The sequence below is a fragment of the Paramisgurnus dabryanus genome, chromosome 21 (genome assembly GCF_030506205.2).
Source record: "Paramisgurnus dabryanus chromosome 21, PD_genome_1.1, whole genome shotgun sequence".
In the NCBI taxonomy this organism is placed as follows: domain Eukaryota; kingdom Metazoa; phylum Chordata; class Actinopteri; order Cypriniformes; family Cobitidae; genus Paramisgurnus; species Paramisgurnus dabryanus.
The window spans coordinates 453,904-477,256 of NC_133357.1; the positions used below are offsets into that span (position 1 = coordinate 453,904).

A 23,353-nucleotide genomic window follows, 5' to 3' on the forward strand; every position below is an offset into this window, starting at 1 on the left:
TTTTTATTATATAATGCAAACACAGTAAGTGACTCTATTGACATGTGCTGAATAACAAAGGGAAAAACAAAACAAAACAGAAACAAATAAAACAAACAAACAAACATATTCACTGCCCATGCAAATTCAATCTGATAGCTTCTGTGTATTGTGAGTGTATGTTTGCATGAAGGGTTATTTAGAGTGATGCATACAGGTTTAGAAAAGGATAATTCAATCAATAGTGAGATTAAAGCAAATTCATAAGTAAAAGGGGGGGGGGGTGTTGAGAGAGATGACAGAGAGTTGTTGTATTGTATTGTGAGGATCGTTTTCTTTGCGATGGTTAGCGCCACCAAAGTAACTGACTATTTGCATTGTTAAAGGGAGGGTGCCATTGGGATGTTTTATGATTTAGTGACACTTTCCCAAAACGGTTTGGAGTGCAATACCAAAGTGCGTGAATATGTATTTGGGTTATTTTGTGTGCAATATGAGCAGATTTTTAGGTGAAACCCATTTTGAACAACTTCCATCCAGTTAGGTGATCTATGGAGTACTTGTATGAGTTGCAGGTTGGCATTTTTGGTCATCGAGTAAATATTTTTGCATATTTGAGTCCAAAAATCGGGACCAGGATTGATGGATTAATCTGATTCGCATCTAGTATTAGGTAAGCTTAATGTATTTTCTGATTTTAATTTTATTCTGTATTTTTTAGAGTCATTTTTTAGGGATGGATATATTAATTAATTCTGCAACTAATGGTGAGAGATCTGGAGTAATTTCCTGAATGTTCATTTTTGACTGGATGACTTAATATGCTAAAAACAATTACTCCTGATGCCGTATTTCTAGTAAGATATGCTGTAGTTGTGTGATGCCCTTTTCTGCCTTGTGGCTTTTTGTTAATTGTGAAATCTGGGTTATTCCAAATGGGGGTGTATTTAGATGCCGATTTTTTTCATTGTAGAGTTGTTGTGTTCACACACTGCCCACAAATTTATGTTCAAACGCCTTGTAAAAGTGGATTTTGCATAATATGTGACCTTAAAAGAATTTTTTTTCCAAGAAAAAAAGAGTTTTCCATTTGTAAATATGTAAATTGCGCTTTATGAAAAGTAGGTTTAGGGCAGGTTTGGTAACCAACTGACAGATGGTCTTTATCTAGTTTTGTCAGCTAATTTGTTTCATAACAAAACCTGGGTTAGTGAAGCTGAGCTATTTCATCTTGTTCAGCATCATTCCTCTGGAAAGTCAACATGCAACAAGAAAGGCTGAGCTTCATTTTCTGTAAGTATGTTAATATGTTTTTAAAGAAAAAAATACTTAGATATGAGCAGTAAAATTGATACTTTATAGTTTTACTCTATTAACTTGATTTTTCAGTGCTGGTAATACTTTGTCGGCATGGTAAGATCAAATTTTTATATTAAAGGAGATAAAATATTTTTTTTTATATTGGTGGTTGTAGTACATCTGGTGGTGGTTTGTTGTACTTTGTGGTGTCTCTTTAGGTGTCAAAGCAGTGGATCTCACCGCCTGTGAGGGAGAAACTGCTCAACTTACCTGTGGTGGTTAGTTCTCTGTCTTTTATTCAGTTTTTGCAATTTTATGTTTATTGTACTGTCAAGAATATTGATATATCGGTATATAATAATATTGTGTATACACGATATATATACCTGCCTACAAAAACAGCAGCTTTTGAGACGAGGCATTGATTTGACAAGGTCACAATAGGTTTCTTGTGAGGTTCATGCCAGGTGAATTGACATGAACCTCACAAGACCCATATATTGTAGTAGTTGGAGTCAGACAGGATATTTAAAATTATTTAAATATCATATGCGAATGCAAGCTTCTAGTCAAGTATTTTAAATGAAAACAAGTAGTAAATGTAACACTGTAGCATTACTACTCTTTAAATGCTGTTTGTCTTTCTCTTGAGATTTAACATCAGAGGTAATCGCTTGCGACTCAGACACTGCCAATCTCCATTGTGGTGAGTTGTCCGGATTTCATGATAAAACATAGAATTTTTAAAGTGAGAAAAACATGTGTATAACATTTATAACGTTATTTTTCCATCAACAGACCAAGGACACATTAAAGTGCTTTCAGCCAATTATGGACGTACAAACAGTGCAACCTGCTCCAGTGGAAAAAACGAGATCTCAAATATTCAGTGCACTCAGGATTCATCCCTAAGTGTGCTGGCCAGTCGGTAAGCAAGGCATAAACTTCATTACAGTTTAAAGGATGTTAATACATTTTCTTTTATGTTTTTTTTTTTTACATTTAACTTTGGGTGTGACAGATGTGATGGAAGAAAATATTGTTCCATTCCTGCGAGTAACACAGTTTTCGGTGATCCATGTGTAGGAACGTACAAATATCTGAATGTGTCCTACATCTGCATACCATCAAGTAAGTTCATATTAACACTTTCATTTAAATAAGTATTTAACTCCTTTTACATGAATAGTTAGTTGTTTGTCTCTACAGGTGCAATAATACAGAAACGGACTACTTGTGAGGGAGACACAATCAGTATCAACTGTAGTAAGTTCAAATTGATCTGTATGTGGATTGTTAAAAAACTAACAAAACAAATACATTTTCATACGAAAGGCTACTTTTTTCAACAGATAATCGGTTTATTAAAGTGCTTTCAGCTCATTTTGGGAGAACAAACAGTGCCACCTGCTCTACTGGAAGACCATCTAACGAGATTTCAAATGTTCAGTGCATTCAGAGTTCAACCCTAAGTGTGCTGGCAGATCAGTAAGAACATTGTAAACATTATTAGGAGATCAAATGGTTTTTTTATATATATAAATGGCTGTAATTCTCTTTATTTACAGATGTGATGGGACACACGCTTGTTTTGTTTATGCAAGTGCCACAGTTTTTGGTGATCCATGTCCTCTTATTTTCAAATACTTGAACGTGTCCTATATTTGTCACCCAAGTGAGTTATTTTGACGCTATATACAGTACAGATAGGCTACCTCATTCTAGACTTAACTAGTTCTCGTAACTACTTGATAGATATTTAAACATGTTTGTTAAACCAAATATATAAGTGGGCTATTGACACAAATGGGGATTTCTAAGTGAGCTATTGACACAAAATTTCCACCAGATCAAGCATCAAACATCGAATATTGAGTTCATACAAAGAAATCAAAACATTTAAGTATACAAGTTGAGTCATAATAAATAAAATGAAATGACACAGGGAATAAGTATCAAACACACTTTATTTAATACTTCTAGAAAAGCCTTAAGATTTCTTTAGTGTTGCCAACTATTATCCATTGAAAGTAAAGTCTGCTCCAAAAGACACTAAATGTCCCTGGATGATCTCATGTTTTCATTTGCATATTTACAGCATCATTGCATTGTATTTGCATTCAGAGCGCTTTAGATCAGAGTGCCCAAGTGTGCTTTGCAGGGCACAGGTTGCAGGTTTTGGTCTTAATTTAAAAAAATATAGTATGCTATGAATAATGCCAGGGACACACTGGGTAATTTTAAACCACTGGGCGACCACAGATGTAAGGACAGTTTGAAGTGATTTTTAACATCATAATATTTGGTACTGACAAATCTTTTGCCTTGTTTTGGACGCTTTTTTAGATTTAGATTTTTAAACGCAAAATTGCTTGCTGGGCAAACACTTGTGTTATACTATTTATCAACAGACAATCAGTTTATAAAAGTGTCTGCAGCCAATTATGGGCGTACAAACAGCACAGCCTGCTCTACTGGAAAACCAGCTGACCAGATCTCAAATGTTCAGTGCTCTCAGAGTTCATCTCTAAGTGTGCTGACCACTCAGTAAGAACACTGTAAACATAACAAGTTATGGGACATTCAAATTATTGCCTTTATTCTTTTAAAAAAGTGTTTATTCTGTTACACAGATGTGATGGACTAAAAGATTGTTATGTTCCTGCAAGTACCACAGTTTTTGGTGATCCTTGTTCAGGAACCTACAAATACCTGAATGTGTCCTACACCTGTGGCCCAGGTAAGTTAGAAACTGTTATATAGTTGTGTTTTCATTACCCTTTAAATTGCGCAAATTTAAATTGTGAATTCAAAATATGCCCGGTGAAAAAGATCATTTTTTTTAAACTGCAAAATCATGTACAGGTATAACCTCACAGAAACACTGTGGCCGCTCCAAAGTAAGGGGTTGCCATTAATGCTTGGATAAGATGCCTGTATGTTTACAAATACCAGCTAGTGGATCCTCTATCATACATGCGAAAGTTTGGGCACCCCTGGTTAAAATTTATGCTAATGTTAACCGTTAGGGGTCGTTCACATATCGCATCTTTTGCACGATCAAGTTTGTTATTTCAAATGTAGATGCACTCTCATAATGCACTCTCATAATGTAAGAGATGCGGAAGAGTGCACACGTTCGTTTTTTTCCAGGCGCGTCCTTGGAAGATGAAATGATCTCCAAAAGCGATACAGTTGTAGATGACACATTGGGCCCTATTTTACCAATCTAAGTGCATTATCTAAAGTGCACTGTCTAAACGGGCATGTTCGATTTCACTTTTGCTAATTTAACAACGGGGAAAAATGGTTTGTGCGCCAAGCGCACAGTCTAAAAGGTTGTTTCTATACTCGTATTGAGTAATGGGTGTACTACTGAATAAGTTTGACACGGGTGCCCAAAGTTTTGCATGCCACTATACAAACAAACCTATCAACACCGGTCGGCATGATTTTTGGGAGGACAAAATTATGTTTTTATTGCATAACAGTTAATGGAAACTGTGTTATTTTACAATGTTGTTTTACCTTAAAATCTGCAACCATTTAAGAACAAATGTTTTCCCCAGTCTCTCTATAATGCAGGCATACAGTGCTATGTTATTGCCTAAGATTTAACAGCAAATATTTGTATAAATGTTAAGATTTTTTTTTACAATGTAGACCCAGCCAATTTGACCTAGAAGAGAAAATATCAACACATCAGAAATCATCTCGTGACCAGAGTGAGGTGGAAATCGTTTTCTTCATGAGATTTAATAATTAGATTTAATAAATGTAATTTTGTATTAGAACGAACATGTTTATAACATTGTGTAATATCTTAAATCAGTGGAAGTTTGTCATAGTTGCCTTTAATCAAAAAAAATTTTTTCTTTTGATTTATCCTGAATTTTGGTGTAAGGTTCATTCTGTCCTTATAACCAACTATGTCTGTTCAATAAATTGCTTATAAATGCAAGCTCTTCTCTGTGTTTTCATTGAAATGTTACTATTGTTCAGATGTGTTTGATTGGGGTTGGAGGTAAACTTTGCAGGAAAGTAGATTTCCAGGAACACAGTGGGTGACCACTGCTGTAGAAAAATTTCTTTCTTTCTTTTTTTTAATAAATGTTACATTTTATGCTGAACTTGTCTTTTAGGTTTATGCGATTAAGTCCTAACTGTTTTAATCTATTTTTTAAATAAAGAAAATATTAATGTCTTACTTTAAATTAGACGAACCCCATCAGTTTATCCATCTATACATTCAATATGTTATAACAAAACCTGACCTTCATTACTTGTATATTGACGTGTTTAAATAAACCTAATTTCTTTCTTGTAGACAGTAAGATTGATGTTTATAGTCTTGTTAACCTTAACATGAGTAAGAATATGACATTTACACCTACTGTTTCAAACAAATTTTTGCACAAATATACACATGGGAATATACATGGTAAATATGTATCTTTATACAGTATACATTTTAAATTATCCCAATTTTTACAGTCTTCAAGTTAGTATCTAGTAGTTTCAAGTTGAAACTTTCAACTCAGGCTATAGTTTCTATAACTAACCACTATATTATTTGGAGTCATGTAGGCTACACATTATTTAAAAAAAAGACATGGGTGTCTATTTGAATGCCCACATAATTTTCTGCAGTATGTGATTAATATTGTTAACATTGTTTTTTTTATTTTTATTAATGAACAATTATTGTACATACATATGAACACAACATTAAATTTGTCACAATTTGTGTGAGCATACCAGTGAACACCCCTGACCACTCGGTGAGTTTCACGTCTTTGTAAACGAAAGTTTAATGCATTTTAGGAAGGATTGTTCCAGTGCACCATTAAACCCATTGTAGAGGTCTGAGCTGAAACACAAACACGCGAAAATTCTCAGGGCAGCCAGAAATGTCGAAATTTCAGTCAAAACCATTCTATTTCACCATAAACAATCTGAAAACAGGGCTTTAAGTCTAAAATACAAAACTTGTCCTTTAAAATATATTTTCGTTTTCACACATTAAGGTTACTAATGAAGAAAGAAAATAAATAAATGTTAGACTCTGAAGTAAATGTTAGACTCTGAAGTAAAAACTAAATTACAAATACATAAACATGTCATTCACTTTAGGTAAAAAGATCTTACCACAGTTAGGCGGCTATTCGTTTATTCGACAATAAAAAGTTTCTAACATCATATTCTCCTCATATTCTTCTCAAATCGATCGGAAATTACTCATATATACATTTTTCCTCACATATTTAAGTTACTTAATCAAGAAAGAGAAAAAAGAAACGCTAATATAATGTAGCCTATGTCTCTGAGGAAAGAAAACCGATAACGATCGTTATTTTTTAAATTAATCGAATTCGCGGTTTTTGCTGAGCATAATGGCGCTTTTCCATTGCATAGTACCCCACGGTTTAGTTTAGTTTGGGTCGGGTCAGCTCACCTCACTTTGGCGTGGTTAGCTTTTCCATCGAGTTTAGTATCACTTCGGAGTAGAGGTCTTCTCGGGTCCAAAGAAATGTACCCGACCCGAAATGACCCGAATCACTTCATACCCGAACCCGACGTGCATAAATAAAAAAATTTTAATGAAAGACCCGACCCGAGACAAACCCGAGAAAATTAGACCCGAGTCCGACCAGAACTAGTGAAATTTTTTTTTTAACCCGACTGGAACCGAATGTAAACGGCACGGACGTGTGTGCATTCTGCAGACCCACGCGCAGCACTCAGACAGAAAGAAACTCTGGTGGCCTTGCAACTAATTTGGCGAGCTGCTTCATTCGTTTTACTTTGTTATCTGATGACGACACCCACATAACCGCTAAAATGTACATTTATAATTGACTGACATGTTTGTCTCAACGAAAATGAACCTTCTGACAACCACACAATGTCGCAAGCGCTCTTGGCAAACAGATGAGAGGTTTGAAAAGGACATTGACGCACACAGGCGAGAGAGTTTGGGTCTTCTCGGGTCCGTTCAGAAAAAACACATTCATTTTTAAATTACCCGAGACCCGATACCGCTATTATTGTACCCGACCCGTGTCCGAGGCACATGTGAAACTTTTAGACCCGAACCCGATCGGGTCTCGGGTCGGACCTCGGGTTTTCGGATCTAAGTGGACCCGTGAAGACCTCTACTTCGGAGTGGGAGGGATTATAGGCGTGTCGTTATATTTGCGCTGCCTGCTGTGACATCATACACGTGAGAGCGTTGTTGTACATTCCCATACATTCATTTATTTCTCAGTCAGCCACAAAATTAAAATTGGCCACCACAAATAGATGTTTGCACATCGCGTTTATAACTACCTCTGTCTCACATGACAGTTTCTGTTCAAACACCCGACCCGTCGCTACAGTCGATGGCGCTCCGCTGAGCCTCATTCAAGTTGCATTTAAGCATATATATAATGCGGACGTGCACGTCGCGAATGTGCCGCCACAAACTGCAAGTCTGGAAAAAACTGTTATGGTGTCCCGGATTCTCAACTTGCGGATGTTTTTCATCGCTAAAAGGGTGTTTGGAAACTTATAGCAGAACACAGATAACAACATGTTTGCTTGAGACAGCGCAAGCTAGCAGTAAGCTAAAGCTAATATTTACATTATAGCGATGACGTGACGATTCTCTCAGACCAATCAGTGATCTACAGTGTTTTCGCGTCACGTTTGGTATCAGCTCGGGTCGCTTGGAACCCCAACCGAGGTTGTACGAAAAAAAGTATCGGGTACTACGTACTGCACCCAATGGAAAAGCTCCCAAAAGTAAGCTGACCCGACCCAAACTAAACTAAACCGTGGGGTACTATGCAATGGAAAAGCAGAGGAGCACGCGCATAACATATGTGCACACTTAAGGAATAATGGGTTTAATTATGCTTTCACTTAATTTCCTAAAAAAAAACATAACCAAAAAATAACCATTAGAGAACGTTAGGTATAAGTTATTTTTAGGTTATTTTAAAAATAACCACCCTGCAACGTTATGGGAACGTTAATTACCGAGGTCCAGGGTGGGGTGTTAAGAGTTAACAAATGCTATCCCAGGTGAATAAAGTGCACATAAATAAAATACACTTTTAAAGTACAATTAGTAAATGTACTATTTTCGTGCACTCATTTTGTGGCTTATATATCACATTTGTTTTTGGTACATCTTAAAATTAAAAGTGTTATTTTGAGACATCATTTATTTCAATAAAAATGTTGTTGGTACTGGTATTCTTACTTTTTCAGGTAAACTGAATTACTGCTCAAGTAGAACTTTACTTTTAATAAGTATATTTGTAGCATAACTTTACATAACTTACAAATGTACTTGCTAGTAAATAAGTGGTTTAAGTACATTGAAGCATACTTTATTTTTACCTGGGATCTAATATATTCTGTTTTAACCTTTTTACACTGTGGGTACACACTCTGTTTTTGGGGATGGACTGGGACTGCTGGATTATTTATTACTTTTTCATGCAACAATGTTTATTTTTGTAATCATTTTAATAAGCAATATTATATAACAAAAACGTTACAAGATTTTAAACAAGAACTTGCTTAGTGCTCTTAGGGGCTGTCCACACGGAGACGCGAATCACTGTATACGCATAAATTTGTTATCGTATTGGCGTTTCATCCACACGGATCCGGCGATTTCAGAGAGTGAAACCGCTATTTTTTGAAACCTGGTCCTAAAGTGGATAAATCTGAAACCGACACCCTTGCGGTTTCGTCTGTACAGCCAATCCGTATATTTTGTGAAGCGAAAACGTCATCACATCACGTGTCGGAAGCGTCCCACGTAACAGCAACAACAATAACGGCGGATTACGTGATTGTGTTCGTGCTACAGAAGCTACTAAAGCCTACTAGCTTTATTACAGCAAAATCTATTGCGTCTATGCAATTGTGGTGACCAACAAGCGATAATGGACAACACCATACGTTGGCTATGCGCATGCTCAAAGTCTTCTTCTCCGTGTATAGTGTATATCTGTGGCAGAATTACAGCGCCCCATACTGGTCCGGCATATATACTACACCGCTTTCAGTCGGTTTCAGTGGTTTCGTGTTTACGGATTATTTTTTTAGAGCAAGGAAAAAAATTATCGGATAGGGAATGCACCGGCTTCGTGTGGATATAGCCTTATTGTTTTCAGCATGACTTCGTTAAAGGTTAACTTCTAAATTAAATGAAATAACAGAATTCTTAATGCTTATGTTTTGCTGAGATTAGCTTTACCGTTTTACACTACGTGTTTTAAAATATTTGGCATATTTTATTTAAACCCAATTCTTCTACATCTTTGTACCAGTTATTTTCTGTTTTTTGATAGTGTTGTTGATACTGTGATACTCTTTCATAAACAACTATGATGATTACTGCTTTTATCTTACCGAATGTAGTATCAGCAATATCCTGCTCGCGCTGAATGATGCGTCTTATTTGATAACTTTCAGTGTTCATGTTGCCAGATAATAGTACGAAAAACAAGCAAAAATAATTGGGCTTAAAAGACAAAGTTCGTCCAAACCTTGTATTTCAGAAATAAATCAGATAAATCGCTAATACTAACCTACACCTAACAATCACTTTATAGATAATGTCAAAGTGTCACATTAATTGCTAAAACACTACGTCTAAAGAGGATTTTTAACAATGGGATCTGGCAACACTGCAAATTCTGTACCCGCGTCATTGCAGCTTAAAGCTTTGTTTATACTCGCGCTTTGGTCCGCAACGCAAGCCTCCGCTGTTGCACTATTTTTTGAACCACCAGGGGGCGACGCGAGCAATAAAGTCAAAAACAAACATAAAGAAGAGGATAGAAGTCGTCGTCCGCTGGAACAACCCTGGTGCTTTTAACATCAGAGTTTGATATATAAATATGAGAACATGAATAAAACAACAATCTTTTAAATATGTCTTTATTAAACATTATCATTTCATTAACGTTTTTTACTAAACAAACAGTACAGATATCTTAAGGTTTGTATTTTATTCCTCGTCTAGTGGTTCATTCAATACAAATATTAGCCAAACATTCTGAATCATGTAAAAGAATTCGTGTTTTAAATTGCAAAGTTTTCATACTTTACTTACAGAGTGTCAGATAAATATATACATTGTTTTGCTTGGATTGATCAAAGAGATACGTCACAGGCTTGCCTGCTCGGACAGAATCGCCTCGAGTTCGGTCATTTTCGGATGCGGAGCCGCGCGGAAAGTTACAAAAAATGCTGTGCACACCACCACGCGAAATGGGGTATCGCGCACCCAACGCGCACGACCGCCCACTCCGCGTTGACTTCATTTTTGCCGCGCGCACCAACGCGCCCGTGCGGACGCGGCGAGTATAAACATAGCTTAAGCCAATCTTTGTCATTTTACAATAAGCTATACAGTAAAGGGTCCTAACTTAATTATATATGCGGATTCGTTTTGAAAAACGAATTAGTCATTCAGAGAACTTCAAATTTATTTTTTTTATATGAAAAAATTACCGAGGTCCGGACCTCTGTGACCTCATAGCTGGCTACGGCCATGTGTACACCAGTATGTTTTTTGTAACATTTGTTTGTAAAAACTATGTAAATGTCCTAATATATTAAGGCCTATTCCTGGATTAATCTAAACCCTGTCCGGGAAACAGTCTCAAATATTTTTTGTTCTTTTTTTTATTGCAAAGAACCTACAAAACATACATATGGAAAAGTAGATATACATTATATTATTAATACAATAAACTTTAAAATTGTTAATATTCCGCACATTCCTCCACAAACGATTGTTAACGATTTGTCAACAATTAATTTTTTATATCAAAAATACTGTATTTGTTAAAATTAGCTAATGCACAATAAACTAACACAAATAAACTATAAGCAGTGATATTAATTCAAAATAAAGATTAATACATGCATAAAATTTTTATGTACTGTATGCTAAACTAATGTCTATGAATAAAAACTTATTGTAAAACGTTAACAAATAACATATATAACAAATATATATAAAGGTCCCTTTCCTAATGTTTGGAAACATGCAGAAGTTTCCTATTTGTAAATGTGATTTTTGTGGATTGTGTATGTTGGAGAAAATTATTTTATTACCATTTATGGATATATTTCTTTATTTAACCAATAGTTTGCTTCTTCCTTATAGCAACATAAAAAGAGTACATGCTGTCCTTTAAGTTTTCACACCCTCCACCCTTCTTAGTTTGGGGTGGTGGAAAGTTTTGCTTATCTATTTAGAACACAGCTTTCACCTATAGTTTAAAGATGTTTTTAGATGTGTGTGTATGTGCGTGTTACATTCATGATGTATGTTGTCTTGCACTTATCTCTTTTTGGGTGTCAACCCATCTAATAAAATGAGCTTGCAGACAAAGAATCGGAGAGAGACAGCTTGAGCATTTCTTGAGAAGAAATCTCTCTGGTTCTTTCCCTCGCGAGTTTTAAACCTTTATTCTTGGTCTGAAGTGTCTTAATTGTTGTTAAGGTAAATTGAATAAACCTAACAGTGTATAATACCTGTGCATTTTGTAGGATTACAAATTTATAAAATGTTATATCTAGGTTCCAATGTAATAGTATATAAACTGAAAAAGTGATGTACATTATGTTTTACATCTTGAGGTAAAGATTATGACAATCTACAATCAAGTCAGGCAGCCCAGGTGACTAAGACATTAACCATTTTGTCTTTATGCTCTTCACTGTAAAAAAATTCCGTAGAAATTGCAGCTGGGTTGCCGGTAATTTACCGTAGATTTAAATTTATGTTTTTAACTGGCAACATTTTGTTCAAAGTTAAATGAACATTAAACATATACAAGTCTTTGTCTTTACAGAGTAAAACTAAAAAAACAGCATCAAGCAAAACATTCTGGGAAACAAAATCTGAAGCAAAAAACAGAAAAAGGTTGATGATGACTTCTGGTTCCCAGAATGCTTTGCATGAGGCTGTTATTGTATAGTTTTATTCTGTAAAGATAAAGACTTGTTAATATTTAAAATTGATTGAACTTTGAACAAATTCTTGCCAGTAAATTACATAAATGTTAATCTACGGTAAATTACCGGCAACCCAGCTGCAATAACATTGTAATTTCTACGGATTTTTTTTACAGTGTTCCTGACCCTTGGGAAGAGTGCCCAGTTAAAGGTGATTGCTAAGCTCAAGGCACAACTGTGCCTTTGTCTCTATGCATTTGAAGGTATGGGCAATACAGTAAGGATGATTGGATTAGCACCTATGCATTTGGATAACACTGTTATGCTGATGAGATCAGGGCTGAAGCAATTCCTGGTATTGGGCTGATTCCTTGACTGAATTTACATGCTTTGTTTAAAGTTGAGTGCTTTGTATTCCATTTGGGAGACTGCCCCCTAAAATGTGTATAAATGCAATGTAGGGCTACTGTAAGCCAGACTTGGTTACTGCAGCGCCCCGAGCTCTATGCTCTGAGTTGAAGATCGCTTTCTGCAATAAAGACTTCTGCTCGAGGAAATCCAAGTCTCCTGGTCTTCGCTAAAAAGGTTTACAACAATTTTCAAGGCATACTGTTGTTTTTTTATCACTCTTTATGAAAAGTAGATATAGGGCAGGTACAGTAACTTGACTGGCATTAAAAACTGGTTTTATAGTCTTTTCAACTCCTTTGTTCCAGAAAAAAACTGGGATAGTGAAGCTGACCTACTTTACCTTTTTCAGCATCATTCGTCTGCACAGTCAACATGCAACAAGGAAGGATGAGCTTCATTTTCTGTAAGTATGTTCAGATGTTTTTAAAGAAAAAAAATACTTTGCTGTAGATATGAGCAGTGAAATTTAAACTTATGTTATTTTAACTTTTTTTTACAGTGTTGGTGCTACTTTGTCAGTGTGGTAAGGATTGATTTTTTATGTGTGCTTTTTAGAAAAAATCTAAAGTCATAATGTGCAAACATCTGAAATTACATATCACTGATTCTTGAAACTTTGGCAAAAACATGTCCCACTAAGAAAAGTGCTAATTCTGTTGGAAATTAATAACATTTTCATGAAGAAAAGGAATCAATGTTATAATCAGGGGGTCCTTTGCACATATGTAAGGTTCCTTTATAGGTTTATTTTGATTTTTTATTAATTTAATGATTATATGCTGGCCCATTGCCTACAAAATCAGCTGTCCTCGGTTAAGAGAAAATCATTTCAACTTGATTAAAAAAGCCAAAAGTAATAATTGAATTGAATATATTTACCACATGAAAGAGTATATTGTAATATGTATTAAAAACTACAAACAGTGAGTTTTGAACAATATTTACAATTATTTTGTGATTGCTCAAAATGTGTCCCACATATTCGTCACCACCGTCAGATATTTATAAAAAGCAATAAAATCAGACAACTACAGGGTCAATTGCATTCCTGAGGACCCCATTTTCAAACCTTCAGCTCTACCGCATGCTTTAAGATCACTCAAGCTCCTGTATGTTTGCGATTTTCTCTTAAACCTCTCCATATTTTTGGGCACTGCTACTGTGACAACCATAACATGTCAACACCGTCATCTTTGTAAAAAAATATTAGATTAGATTTTGAAATAAATTTATCATTTTTAAGAAGAGGTCTGAAGTAGCTAGCAACTGAGGGGAAACAAGATGGCTAATGTGAACAACTCATCTATTTTTTTTTATCTATATTAGGTTTTTGTCACCACCGTCAGATGTTTTATGTATTTTAGGAAGTTATGATTTGATATTTGTTCATCACAGTGCTCAGGATTGTTATTTTTTGGACTAAATATTTACATAAAGTTTAAAGCAAGAAGCCATTGACTTGAGTGGTATACATTTTGGAATAATGAGGCCAATGTCACCACCGTCAGATTAGTGTCACCACCGTCAGACGGAGTTTTATTTGTTTTAAATGAATATGCTTACAATATGTTTCTTCAGTGCTGTTGAGTTATTAAATTAATAGTCTCTATTTATAAAAAAATATGTTTATTAAATAAAAAAATCATTACTTTTTCTATTTAGGCTTAAAGTAAATGTTGTATGAGTAATAACTGGAAAAACACCTATTTTTTGAAAAAAATACAATCAGGGGAGGTTGCACCCGTAAATTACCAAGACCTTGATCTATAATGATATACCTTCAGATTTTGTAATTTAACCAACTTTTTTTTCCAAAATTTAAAGCTGTTTTATCCAAATTCCCAAGAATCACTGATATACATTTACTCATTTAGCAAACGCTTTTATTCAAAGATTTACAAATGAGGAAGCAATACCAGGAAGTTGTCAACAATAAAGCAAAAAAGTTTATTAAAGAAGCTAAAATAATACATACTATATTGTTATTGCTTATGTCTGTATTGTTAGTGTATAATACAATAATACATACTGTATTGTTAGTGCTGATTGAATACTAGGATATTCTGTTTCTTGAATATTGTGTTGGTTTAAGTAGATCTGGTGGTGGTTTGTTGTACTTTGATGTAAATGTGTATAAACAACTGTTTGTCTCTTAAGGTGTCAAAGCCGTGGACCTCACCACCTGTGAAGGAGCCACTGCTCAACTCAGCTGTGGTTAGTTCTGTGTTTTAATCAGTCTTTGCCATATTATGATTATTGTGTGTGTGTGTGCGTGTGCGTGTGCGCGTGCGTGTGTGTGTGTGCGTACCTGGTAATCATCATGTTGTGGGGACCAAATGTACTCAAAAAGATAGGAATACCAGTAAATTCTTGACCTTGTGGGGACATTTTGAGGTCAACAAGTTTATAAATGAAACAGAATGATGTTTATTGAAAATCTGAACTATGAGAAAGTTTTCTGTGAGGGTTTGGGTTAGGTAAAGGAAATAGAATATACAGTTTGTACAGTATAAAAACCATTATGTCTATGGAATGTCCCCACAAAACATGGAAACCATTCAAAACAATACATGACATGAAAACAGTGGCAAGACGTGTAAACAAAATAAATCGAAATCAAATACCATACATATTACTGTAAGTTAATAGTGTAAGGTATTGTTAAGGTATTAATAATACAGCATTGTTGAACTGAGTCACTTGCTTGTCCAGGTAACCAGAGTTTGATTCAGGAGCAGAGTTATTTTTGTAAACATTATACAGCTATATATGGTTGTATAATATGATTCAAATGTGATATTGTTGCAGTTGGATTTAGACAGGAGTCGTGAAAATCAGATGTGAATGCAAGCTTATATTAAAGCGTTTAAAATGAAAACTCGTAGTAAATGTAATAATGTGGCATTACTACTCTTTAAATGCTATTTGTCTTTCTCTTCTAAGGTTTAACATCACATGTATTCGCCTGCGAATCAGACACTGCCAGTATCCATTGTGGTGAGTTCTCCAAATTTCATTAAAACACTGAATTTGCACAGATTTTAAAGCACAATTACAATTTTTTTTATGTAGGGGTGCGCGAGGCAAAAACTAACACAGGGCTAGTTGTAACACGGACTGTTTACATTGTTGCATAAGGTTGAGCGTTTCGATTTTTCTGTATTTTTTTCACGCTGCCAAAAGATGATCTCCCGCAAATATATGGAAATGTATAATGTTTTTCCAGAGAGTTATTAATGAACAAGTGTTTTGGTGGCATGTAAGTAAATTTTTTCATCATATGTTTTTTGCAGTTTCTAAGTTGGGTGTGTAAGATACCAAATCCAATGTTTTGTCATATTAATCAGTGTCTTGTTGACTAAAACATAGCATCGTTTTGAAATATGTCTGCAGCTCTTAGCAACTTTTTTGGTGGGCTTGAAAATATTTTGACCCAGCGGGGTTAATTGTAACGCAGAACAGCACTTTTGGGAGTACTTCGACTCGGCGCAGTAACACCCTCCCTCTCCCATTATGAGAGGGAGAAGGGGAGCGGATTTTTCAGGCGAGTTGAAGTACTCCCAAAAGTGCTATTACGCCATACAATATAGTTCCTCTTTTAAATCCGCTTAGAAAAGCGCTACGTTTTATTTTGCACCACCAAACTTGCTTGTATAACTACTCGTCTTAAATAGGAAAAACGTTGATGTGTTTGGTCACTTCTAACTTTATCTCTGTTTGGTACCATTGAATGAATGGGGCTAAGCTAAATGCTATCGAAGTGTCGCAGCGCGCCCCAGCGCTTACGTGCACGCACTAAGATGATAGAGGGATGTATCAACTCTTCTTAGTTAAGGTAATAACATATTTTAATATTGAAAATGAGTAGACTATTCCTTTAATAGCTGCCAGTAACTTACTGTAGATTTTACATTTATGTTATTTACTGGCAACAGTTTGTTCAAAGTTAAATGAACATGAATCATTTTTAGTCTTTATCTTCTACAGTAAGTAACTGGCAACCAGCTGCATAATTACAGCAAATTTTTACAGTGTAGCGTAATTCTTACCGCTGTTTTAAATAGGCTACACACAAATGAATGCTGGCTGCCAACAAAATAAATGTGCCGGTCTTATAAAAAATCGTGTGTCAAATTTATTTTTGTTCATATCTTTAATATTGATTAAATAAGGTCACGTCAAAGATTGAAATCATAATGAAATGAATGGCTAAAATCAGACTTTGATGCTCATTATCTCAGAATTTGATTTTGAAACTGTAGTATGGTTATTACAGACTGGGTCACATATAAAAAAGGTTTTGTCATTGTGCTGCTTTTTCTCACATATTTAGACATTTGTATCCATTTATAATTTAACTATTGTTAGAAAAGGGCTGGATGAATGAATAAAGTGTGGATACCTTTCCATTATAGACAGATATATAAAAAATATCCACTTCAAGTATATAGAAAAAATAGGATTGAAATATTTGCCTGCAAACTTAATTTTTAGCAAGTGTTACAACTAACCCCCTGCCTGTTACAATTAACCCCACCTATGGGGTAAGTTGTAACGCTTTCACTTTTGTCACGTTTGGTGTAATTGTACAAGAATGGTAAGTACTAGAAACAAACTTCAAATGTTCATTTGTAGCAGAGATGTGTGTGTTGCTTGTGTAAAAATTAAAATTAATCAAACTCAAATATTTTTTGAATGATTGAGCCAAAACCAAAAAGCGTTAGGTTGTGCCTGCTCTCCCCTAATAATGTTACTTTTCTATCAACAGACCAGGGGCGCATTAAAGTGCTTTCAGCCAATTATGGACGTACAAACAGTGCAACCTGCTCCAGTGGAAAACCAGCTGACCAGATCTCAAATGTTCAATGCACTCAGAGTTCATCCCTAAGTGTGCTGGCCAGTCGGTAAGAACAGCGTAAACATCATTACACCTTAAAGGACGTTGGTATGTTTACTTTAATGTATTTTTTTACTTGTGTGTTGACAGATGTGATGAAAAACAGAATTGTTCCATTTCTGTGAATAACACAGTTTTTGGCGAGCCATGTGTAGGAACTTACAAATATCTGGATTTGTCCTATGTCTGTATACCACCAAGTGAGTTAATATTAACACTCTCATTTAAATAAGTGTTTATCTTCATCTGCATGAATGGCTGTGTCGTCTCTCTACAGGTGAAGTAATACAGACAGAGAATTCTTGTGAGGGAGGCACATTCGGTATCAACTGTTGTAAGTTTAAATATAACCAAGCATTTTTGCTACATAAACCACAAAAACTTTCAAAAATCCCACATGGATTGTGAAAAAAACAATTAAGATCATTTTTATGAGTAATGCTACTTTTTGTCAACAGACAAACAGTTTATTAAAGTGCTTTCAGCCAATTATGGACGTACAAACAATGAAACCTGCTCTACTGGAAGACCAGCTGACCAGATCTCAAATGTTCAGTGCTCTCAGAGTTCATCCCTAAGTCTGCTGGCCAATCAGTAAGAACAGCGTGAACATCATTATTAGGACATAAAGATATTTTTTATTTATATAAATTGCTTTAATTATCTTTGTTTACAGATGTAATGGAAAACAGGCTTGTTCCGTTTCTACAAGTAACACAGTTTTTAGTGAACCCTGTGTAGGAACCTACAAATACTTGAATGTGTCCTACATTTGTCAGCCAAGTAAGTTAATATTTTGATCCTGTTATGTACGTGTGCATTACAGATTCTTCATTCTAAACTTAACTAGTTTATGTATATCTACTTGATAGATATTTGAACATGTTTGTTAAAGGAACAGTTCACCAAACATTCTCTCAATATAGGCCATCTTCTAGCCAAAATATACTTGAATTTGGTTACATGTCATTATTGCAAAAAATATATTTTATCATGTATGCACAGTCAACAGTGTTTGGATGACTATTAGACATCTTTCACTCAAAAAATGCTGGGTTATTTTCAACCCAGCGTTGGTTCAAAAAGGCACGAGCCCACCCCTGGGTTGTAATTTGACCCATGCTGGAATGGGGTCACCACAAAATCATGGGTTGTTTTAAGCCCAATTGTTGGTTCAGATATAAACATTTTCTGGTTTAATTTAACCCAATGTCTGGGCTTGTTCCTTTTTGACCCTCTTTAAAGCAAAACTGTATATTATTACAATACAAGAACCAATCAGTTGATTTAATAAGATCAATATTTGGTTTAAGCACTAATAAGTGTTAATGTTGATTTAAGTCTTGCTTGATAATAATTTCAAACTATTCAAAATTTTCAAAATATTGGCAAATGTATAGGTAACACTTTATTTTACGACCCGCAAAGTACCGCGTAATTAAACCGAATTTACAGCGTACCTATTTGTAACAACAGAGTACCTCTACAGTACGTACTTGTAGTTATAAGGGAATAATATTTTAAGTTTGGGGTAATAAGGGGGTAAGAATATATGGAAAATTATTCTCTAAGTATTTCATAACTACAGGGTACATATTGTAATATTACGTGGTATGTATGACTTACGTCTATGGGTAATATGGTCTATGTGTAATTTGTTTTTTTTTCATATTTGCTACTTACCTGATGAAGTGTTTTGTATAGCCTACAGTTGATGTCTACAAGCCACGTCGGCAAATAAAATATAACACACAATAAAAATAATAGCAACTTGTACCTCTTTGATCTGTATATGTATACAGGAGTTACCAGGTAACTCTTATATTTGCGGGCTGTAAATTGAAGTGGGGCTTATTCCCCGATTGTTCTGTGTATGTACCAGGTAACTCTCATATTTGCGGGCTGTAAACTAAAGTGGTGCTTTGTTCACCTCTTGTTATAGGGTAAATACCATAAACATACAGAATATTGTTATTTTTATTTTAAAACAACTTATTTCAAAACATCTTTAAAACACTATAATTAAGCCAACACTTAATGTTTATTATCACATAACTTTTATTTAAAATAAAAAGTCATGACAATTTTTCATTGTTTTTGCGGCTTGGCTTCCTCTGTTGGTGTTCTTGTCCACTCGGATGATGAGTTGATGTCGTCTCACAAATGCTGTTCTGCATTACATATAAAAAACATAAATGAAAGCCTTCAGTAAATGTTTCTTCACTGTGCCTTGACAGAAACAGAGTTTTCTAAGCCAGTTACGTTTATAAATTTTAGGCTTACTTATGTGCTAGCTAACCGGCTACCGTTAGCTAGCAACTTTCTTGAAAAACATTGTTTGAAATGCGTGAGTCATGTATTAACAAAACCAGTCACCTTATCCAGCATGCGGAACCTGCTAACATCACACGCAGCTGTATTCCACAGTGTAGAACGTTTTTAAAACCTCTTAAAGAAATTTCACCTCAGGATCGCGTTCCAGCAAACCTCCTGCAGACGGCCGCGCGCTCTACACCTGCGCACTAACCTACGCATGTAGTCGTCTTTTGCTTTAGCGGGAGCTGATATCTGCTGTTGTTTCATTCTGGTTTGCCATTTCATAAATTATATTTGGCTAAAATACTTGTGTTTACAGTAAATAAATTGCAAAGCACCACTTCAAATATGTCCGCAAATGTAGGAGTTTCCTGGTAAATAGGGAATAAGTTGCTATTTGTATTGTACTTACCTTAAAAAAAAGATAACCACATTAAATCAGCTGGACTTTTGTTATTAAAAGCAAGTAATATAGGCTACTAAAATAAAAGTGATATGCTGTTATATTTATTTGCCGATGTGGCTCGTAGACATTGACTGTATACAACATTCAGTAGTCAATATGAAAATTCACAATAAAAAATAAATAAAACATAATTTCCCCATAGACTTGACTAAGTCATACATACCACGTAATATTACAATAGGTACCCTGTTGTTATAAAATACTTAGAGCATAAATAATTTATAATTCTTCATATTCTTACCCCCTTATTACCCCAAACTTAAAATATTATTCCCTTATACCTACAGGTTACCTACCCTGTTGTTACAAATAGGTACGCTGTAAATTCGGTTTAATTACGCGGTACTTTGCGGGTCGTAAAATAAAGTGTTACCAATGTATATAATATTCTTTATTTGTGTCTTTGTCTTTTTGTTCATGAAAAAACACTTATGTATTATACATTTTATCAACAGACAATCACTTTATAAAAGTTTCTGCAGCCAATTATGGACGTACAAACAATGAAACCTGCTCTACTGGACGACCAGCTGGTCAGATCTCAAATGTTCAATGCTTTCAGAATTCATCTCTAAGTGTGCTGGCCGCTCAGTAAGAACAGTGTGAACATAACAACTTACTGGACATTAAAATGATCGCCTTTAGTCTTTAAAATGTGCTTTAATTCTGTGTGTTAACAGATGTGATGGAAAACAGGATTGTTCCATTCCTGCAACCAACACAGTTTTCGGAGATCCATGTGTTGGAACCTACAAATACCTGGATTTGTCCTACACCTGTGGCCCAGGTAAGTTAGTAACTGTTATATAGAGTGAAACGTTTTTACGCTTGCATTCAGTGGTTTTTCAGGCTATTTGAAATAATATATCACAGACCTGCAACGGAAGCCGTGTTTAGCATTTACACGTCACCTGATGTAAATGCAAGTCACATGAACATTCTTTAAAAATGTGATATCATGTATTATACAACAGTTCTTTTTGGTTCTCGAATCTGATTGGCTAAGAGCCCTTCCCAAGCGTGAGATATTCTACTGATAACATCAAAGTAAACGCTTCACTGTTTGTATAATTCTGCCACCTACTGGCGTAAGTAACTGCAAGGATACTTGCTCTTACATTGGGACACTTGATAATTTATTTTCACGTGACGTGACTATTAAAGGTAGGGTAACACATTTTGAAAAATGCTAACGGTAGCCGCCTAGCAATGAAATCCCGATCCCACCCTCAAGTCAAATCGCCATCCAAAGTCACGCCTCTTTCCAAACACATGAACACGCACAGATCAGACGGTCACGTCTCATGTCTTATTCACCAGTGAGAAAACTTTGCAGTACAAAGTGAATAACACTTCCAAAATAACCAACATAAACAACTGGTTTACATCAGAATTAGTTTAAGCACACGTTCGGTTGTGTAGACGTAGTAACTATATCGTTATGCTAATCCGTAAACGAACACAAATTTCATAAGCAACACAAAGTTTCATCAAAGTAGAATATCTGAATCCATCTCAATACAAACATATCACGTACCTACCTTACCAAAATAAACAGTGCAACGACCCTTTCAGACCCTTTGCCTCCTGCAGCTGTTTGCATCTCGCGGATAAAGCAGTAAAGTTACCGATGTTAATTTGGGTTTTTGCTCTTGCTGATCCAGGCAGTTTTTGCTGTTGTTGTTATAAAAGATGCATTTAGTTTTGTTGCTCCTGTGTAGGTTGTCAATTCAGCAGAAAAGTTGCGCCGATGACGTATGGTATCTGCGTGGACTTGCTGCGCGGTGGGAATTCAAATTACGCTTACGTATGAGGGACATAAAAGGAAACGTCCGTTCGGACCAAAATCTATGATTTGTTGAACATTTTTTGGTCCTATGCCTTTCACAGATGACATAAATTTTTACAAATACATTTAAACAACTTAACACAGTGATTGCTATCAGAATGTGAGGAGACTTTTAACCAGCATAACTAAAAATGATTCAGGATCAAATCTGTTACCCTACCTTTAAAACATGTTGTGAGACATCACTTCTGATATTTATAAGCAGCATGCAGAAACATCTCTCTGAAATAGATTCATGGGACCAAATACTCCTGGTTTGTTCAGCCCAAAACAAATAAAAAATATTTGTAACTATCAAACACAGACACATCAGAGATCTATATCTGTCTGTTTGACGCAAACCCCTTTGAAGCAATATGATTCATAACAAGCACTTTATAAATGCATTGACTTGAATGACATATAGCTCCTCAACCATGTTTACCTCAATGCAGTTTTATTTCATACTGTATTGTATATAAATTGATACTGAGGACTTTAGAGCCAATAGTTATAAATGTTATGATTTTTTACCATGTATTTCCAGCCTTTTTGACCAAGAAGTGAAAACATCGACACATCAGAAATCATCTCTTTCTGTGACCCGAGGTGGAAATCTTCTGGTTCATTTATTCGTTTGCTTTCTTTTTAAGATTTAATAATAAGATTTAATATTGAGTGATTTCTAGACTGAGCATACATTGTTTCATAGACTGGCATTGCGTAATATCTGAAATCAGTGGATGTTTGTCAAAGTTGTCTTTAATAACATATATTCTTTTGATTCATCCTGAAATATGTGTAAGTTTTATTCTGTCCTAACTGTGTCTGTTCAATAAATTTCTTTCAAATGCAAAAATCTTTTGTTTCCTCTGAATGTTTTATACTGTAGATCTAGTCCAAAATGAATACATTTTTTAAATAATTTCCCCCCTTTGATAACAAAGTTAAATGTTACACCTCACTTGTTTAAAAGTGGTAGTGCCAGACCCGGAGATCAGCTGAATAGATCCAATACGGTAAAAATCTAATGTTTAACTCTAGGGGAGCTGGATAATGAGTATATTTGCAAAAAAAGTAGTGTCCCTTTAAACAGGCTTATGATGTTGACTTAAAATGGGTGTAAAAAGTGTAAAAATGAAATGATAAAGGGGATTAACGTTACCACATAAACAAACAATGC

At 35.1% G+C, this 23,353-nt stretch overlaps 1 protein-coding gene across 1 annotated transcript; it reads left to right on the forward strand.

Moving 5' to 3' along the window:
• The first annotated feature begins 1,162 nt into the window (after window positions 1–1,162).
• On the forward strand, window positions 1,163–23,016 carry LOC135775318 (uncharacterized). The gene is made up of 25 exons (XM_065285406.2): window positions 1,163–1,272; window positions 1,369–1,392; window positions 1,497–1,556; window positions 1,931–1,984; window positions 2,077–2,206; window positions 2,300–2,409; window positions 2,488–2,544; window positions 2,631–2,766; window positions 2,847–2,953; window positions 3,690–3,825; window positions 3,912–4,018; window positions 12,429–12,515; window positions 12,838–12,906; window positions 13,013–13,066; window positions 13,163–13,186; window positions 14,821–14,877; window positions 15,607–15,660; window positions 17,432–17,567; window positions 17,651–17,760; window positions 17,838–17,894; window positions 18,019–18,154; window positions 18,237–18,343; window positions 20,798–20,933; window positions 21,023–21,129; window positions 22,718–23,016. Exons 1-25 carry the CDS (start codon window positions 1,242–1,244, stop codon window positions 22,735–22,737), a joined length of 2,106 nt encoding a protein of 701 aa, XP_065141478.2. The 5' UTR covers window positions 1,163–1,241; the 3' UTR covers window positions 22,738–23,016.
• The last annotated feature ends 337 nt before the right edge of the window (window positions 23,017–23,353 follow it).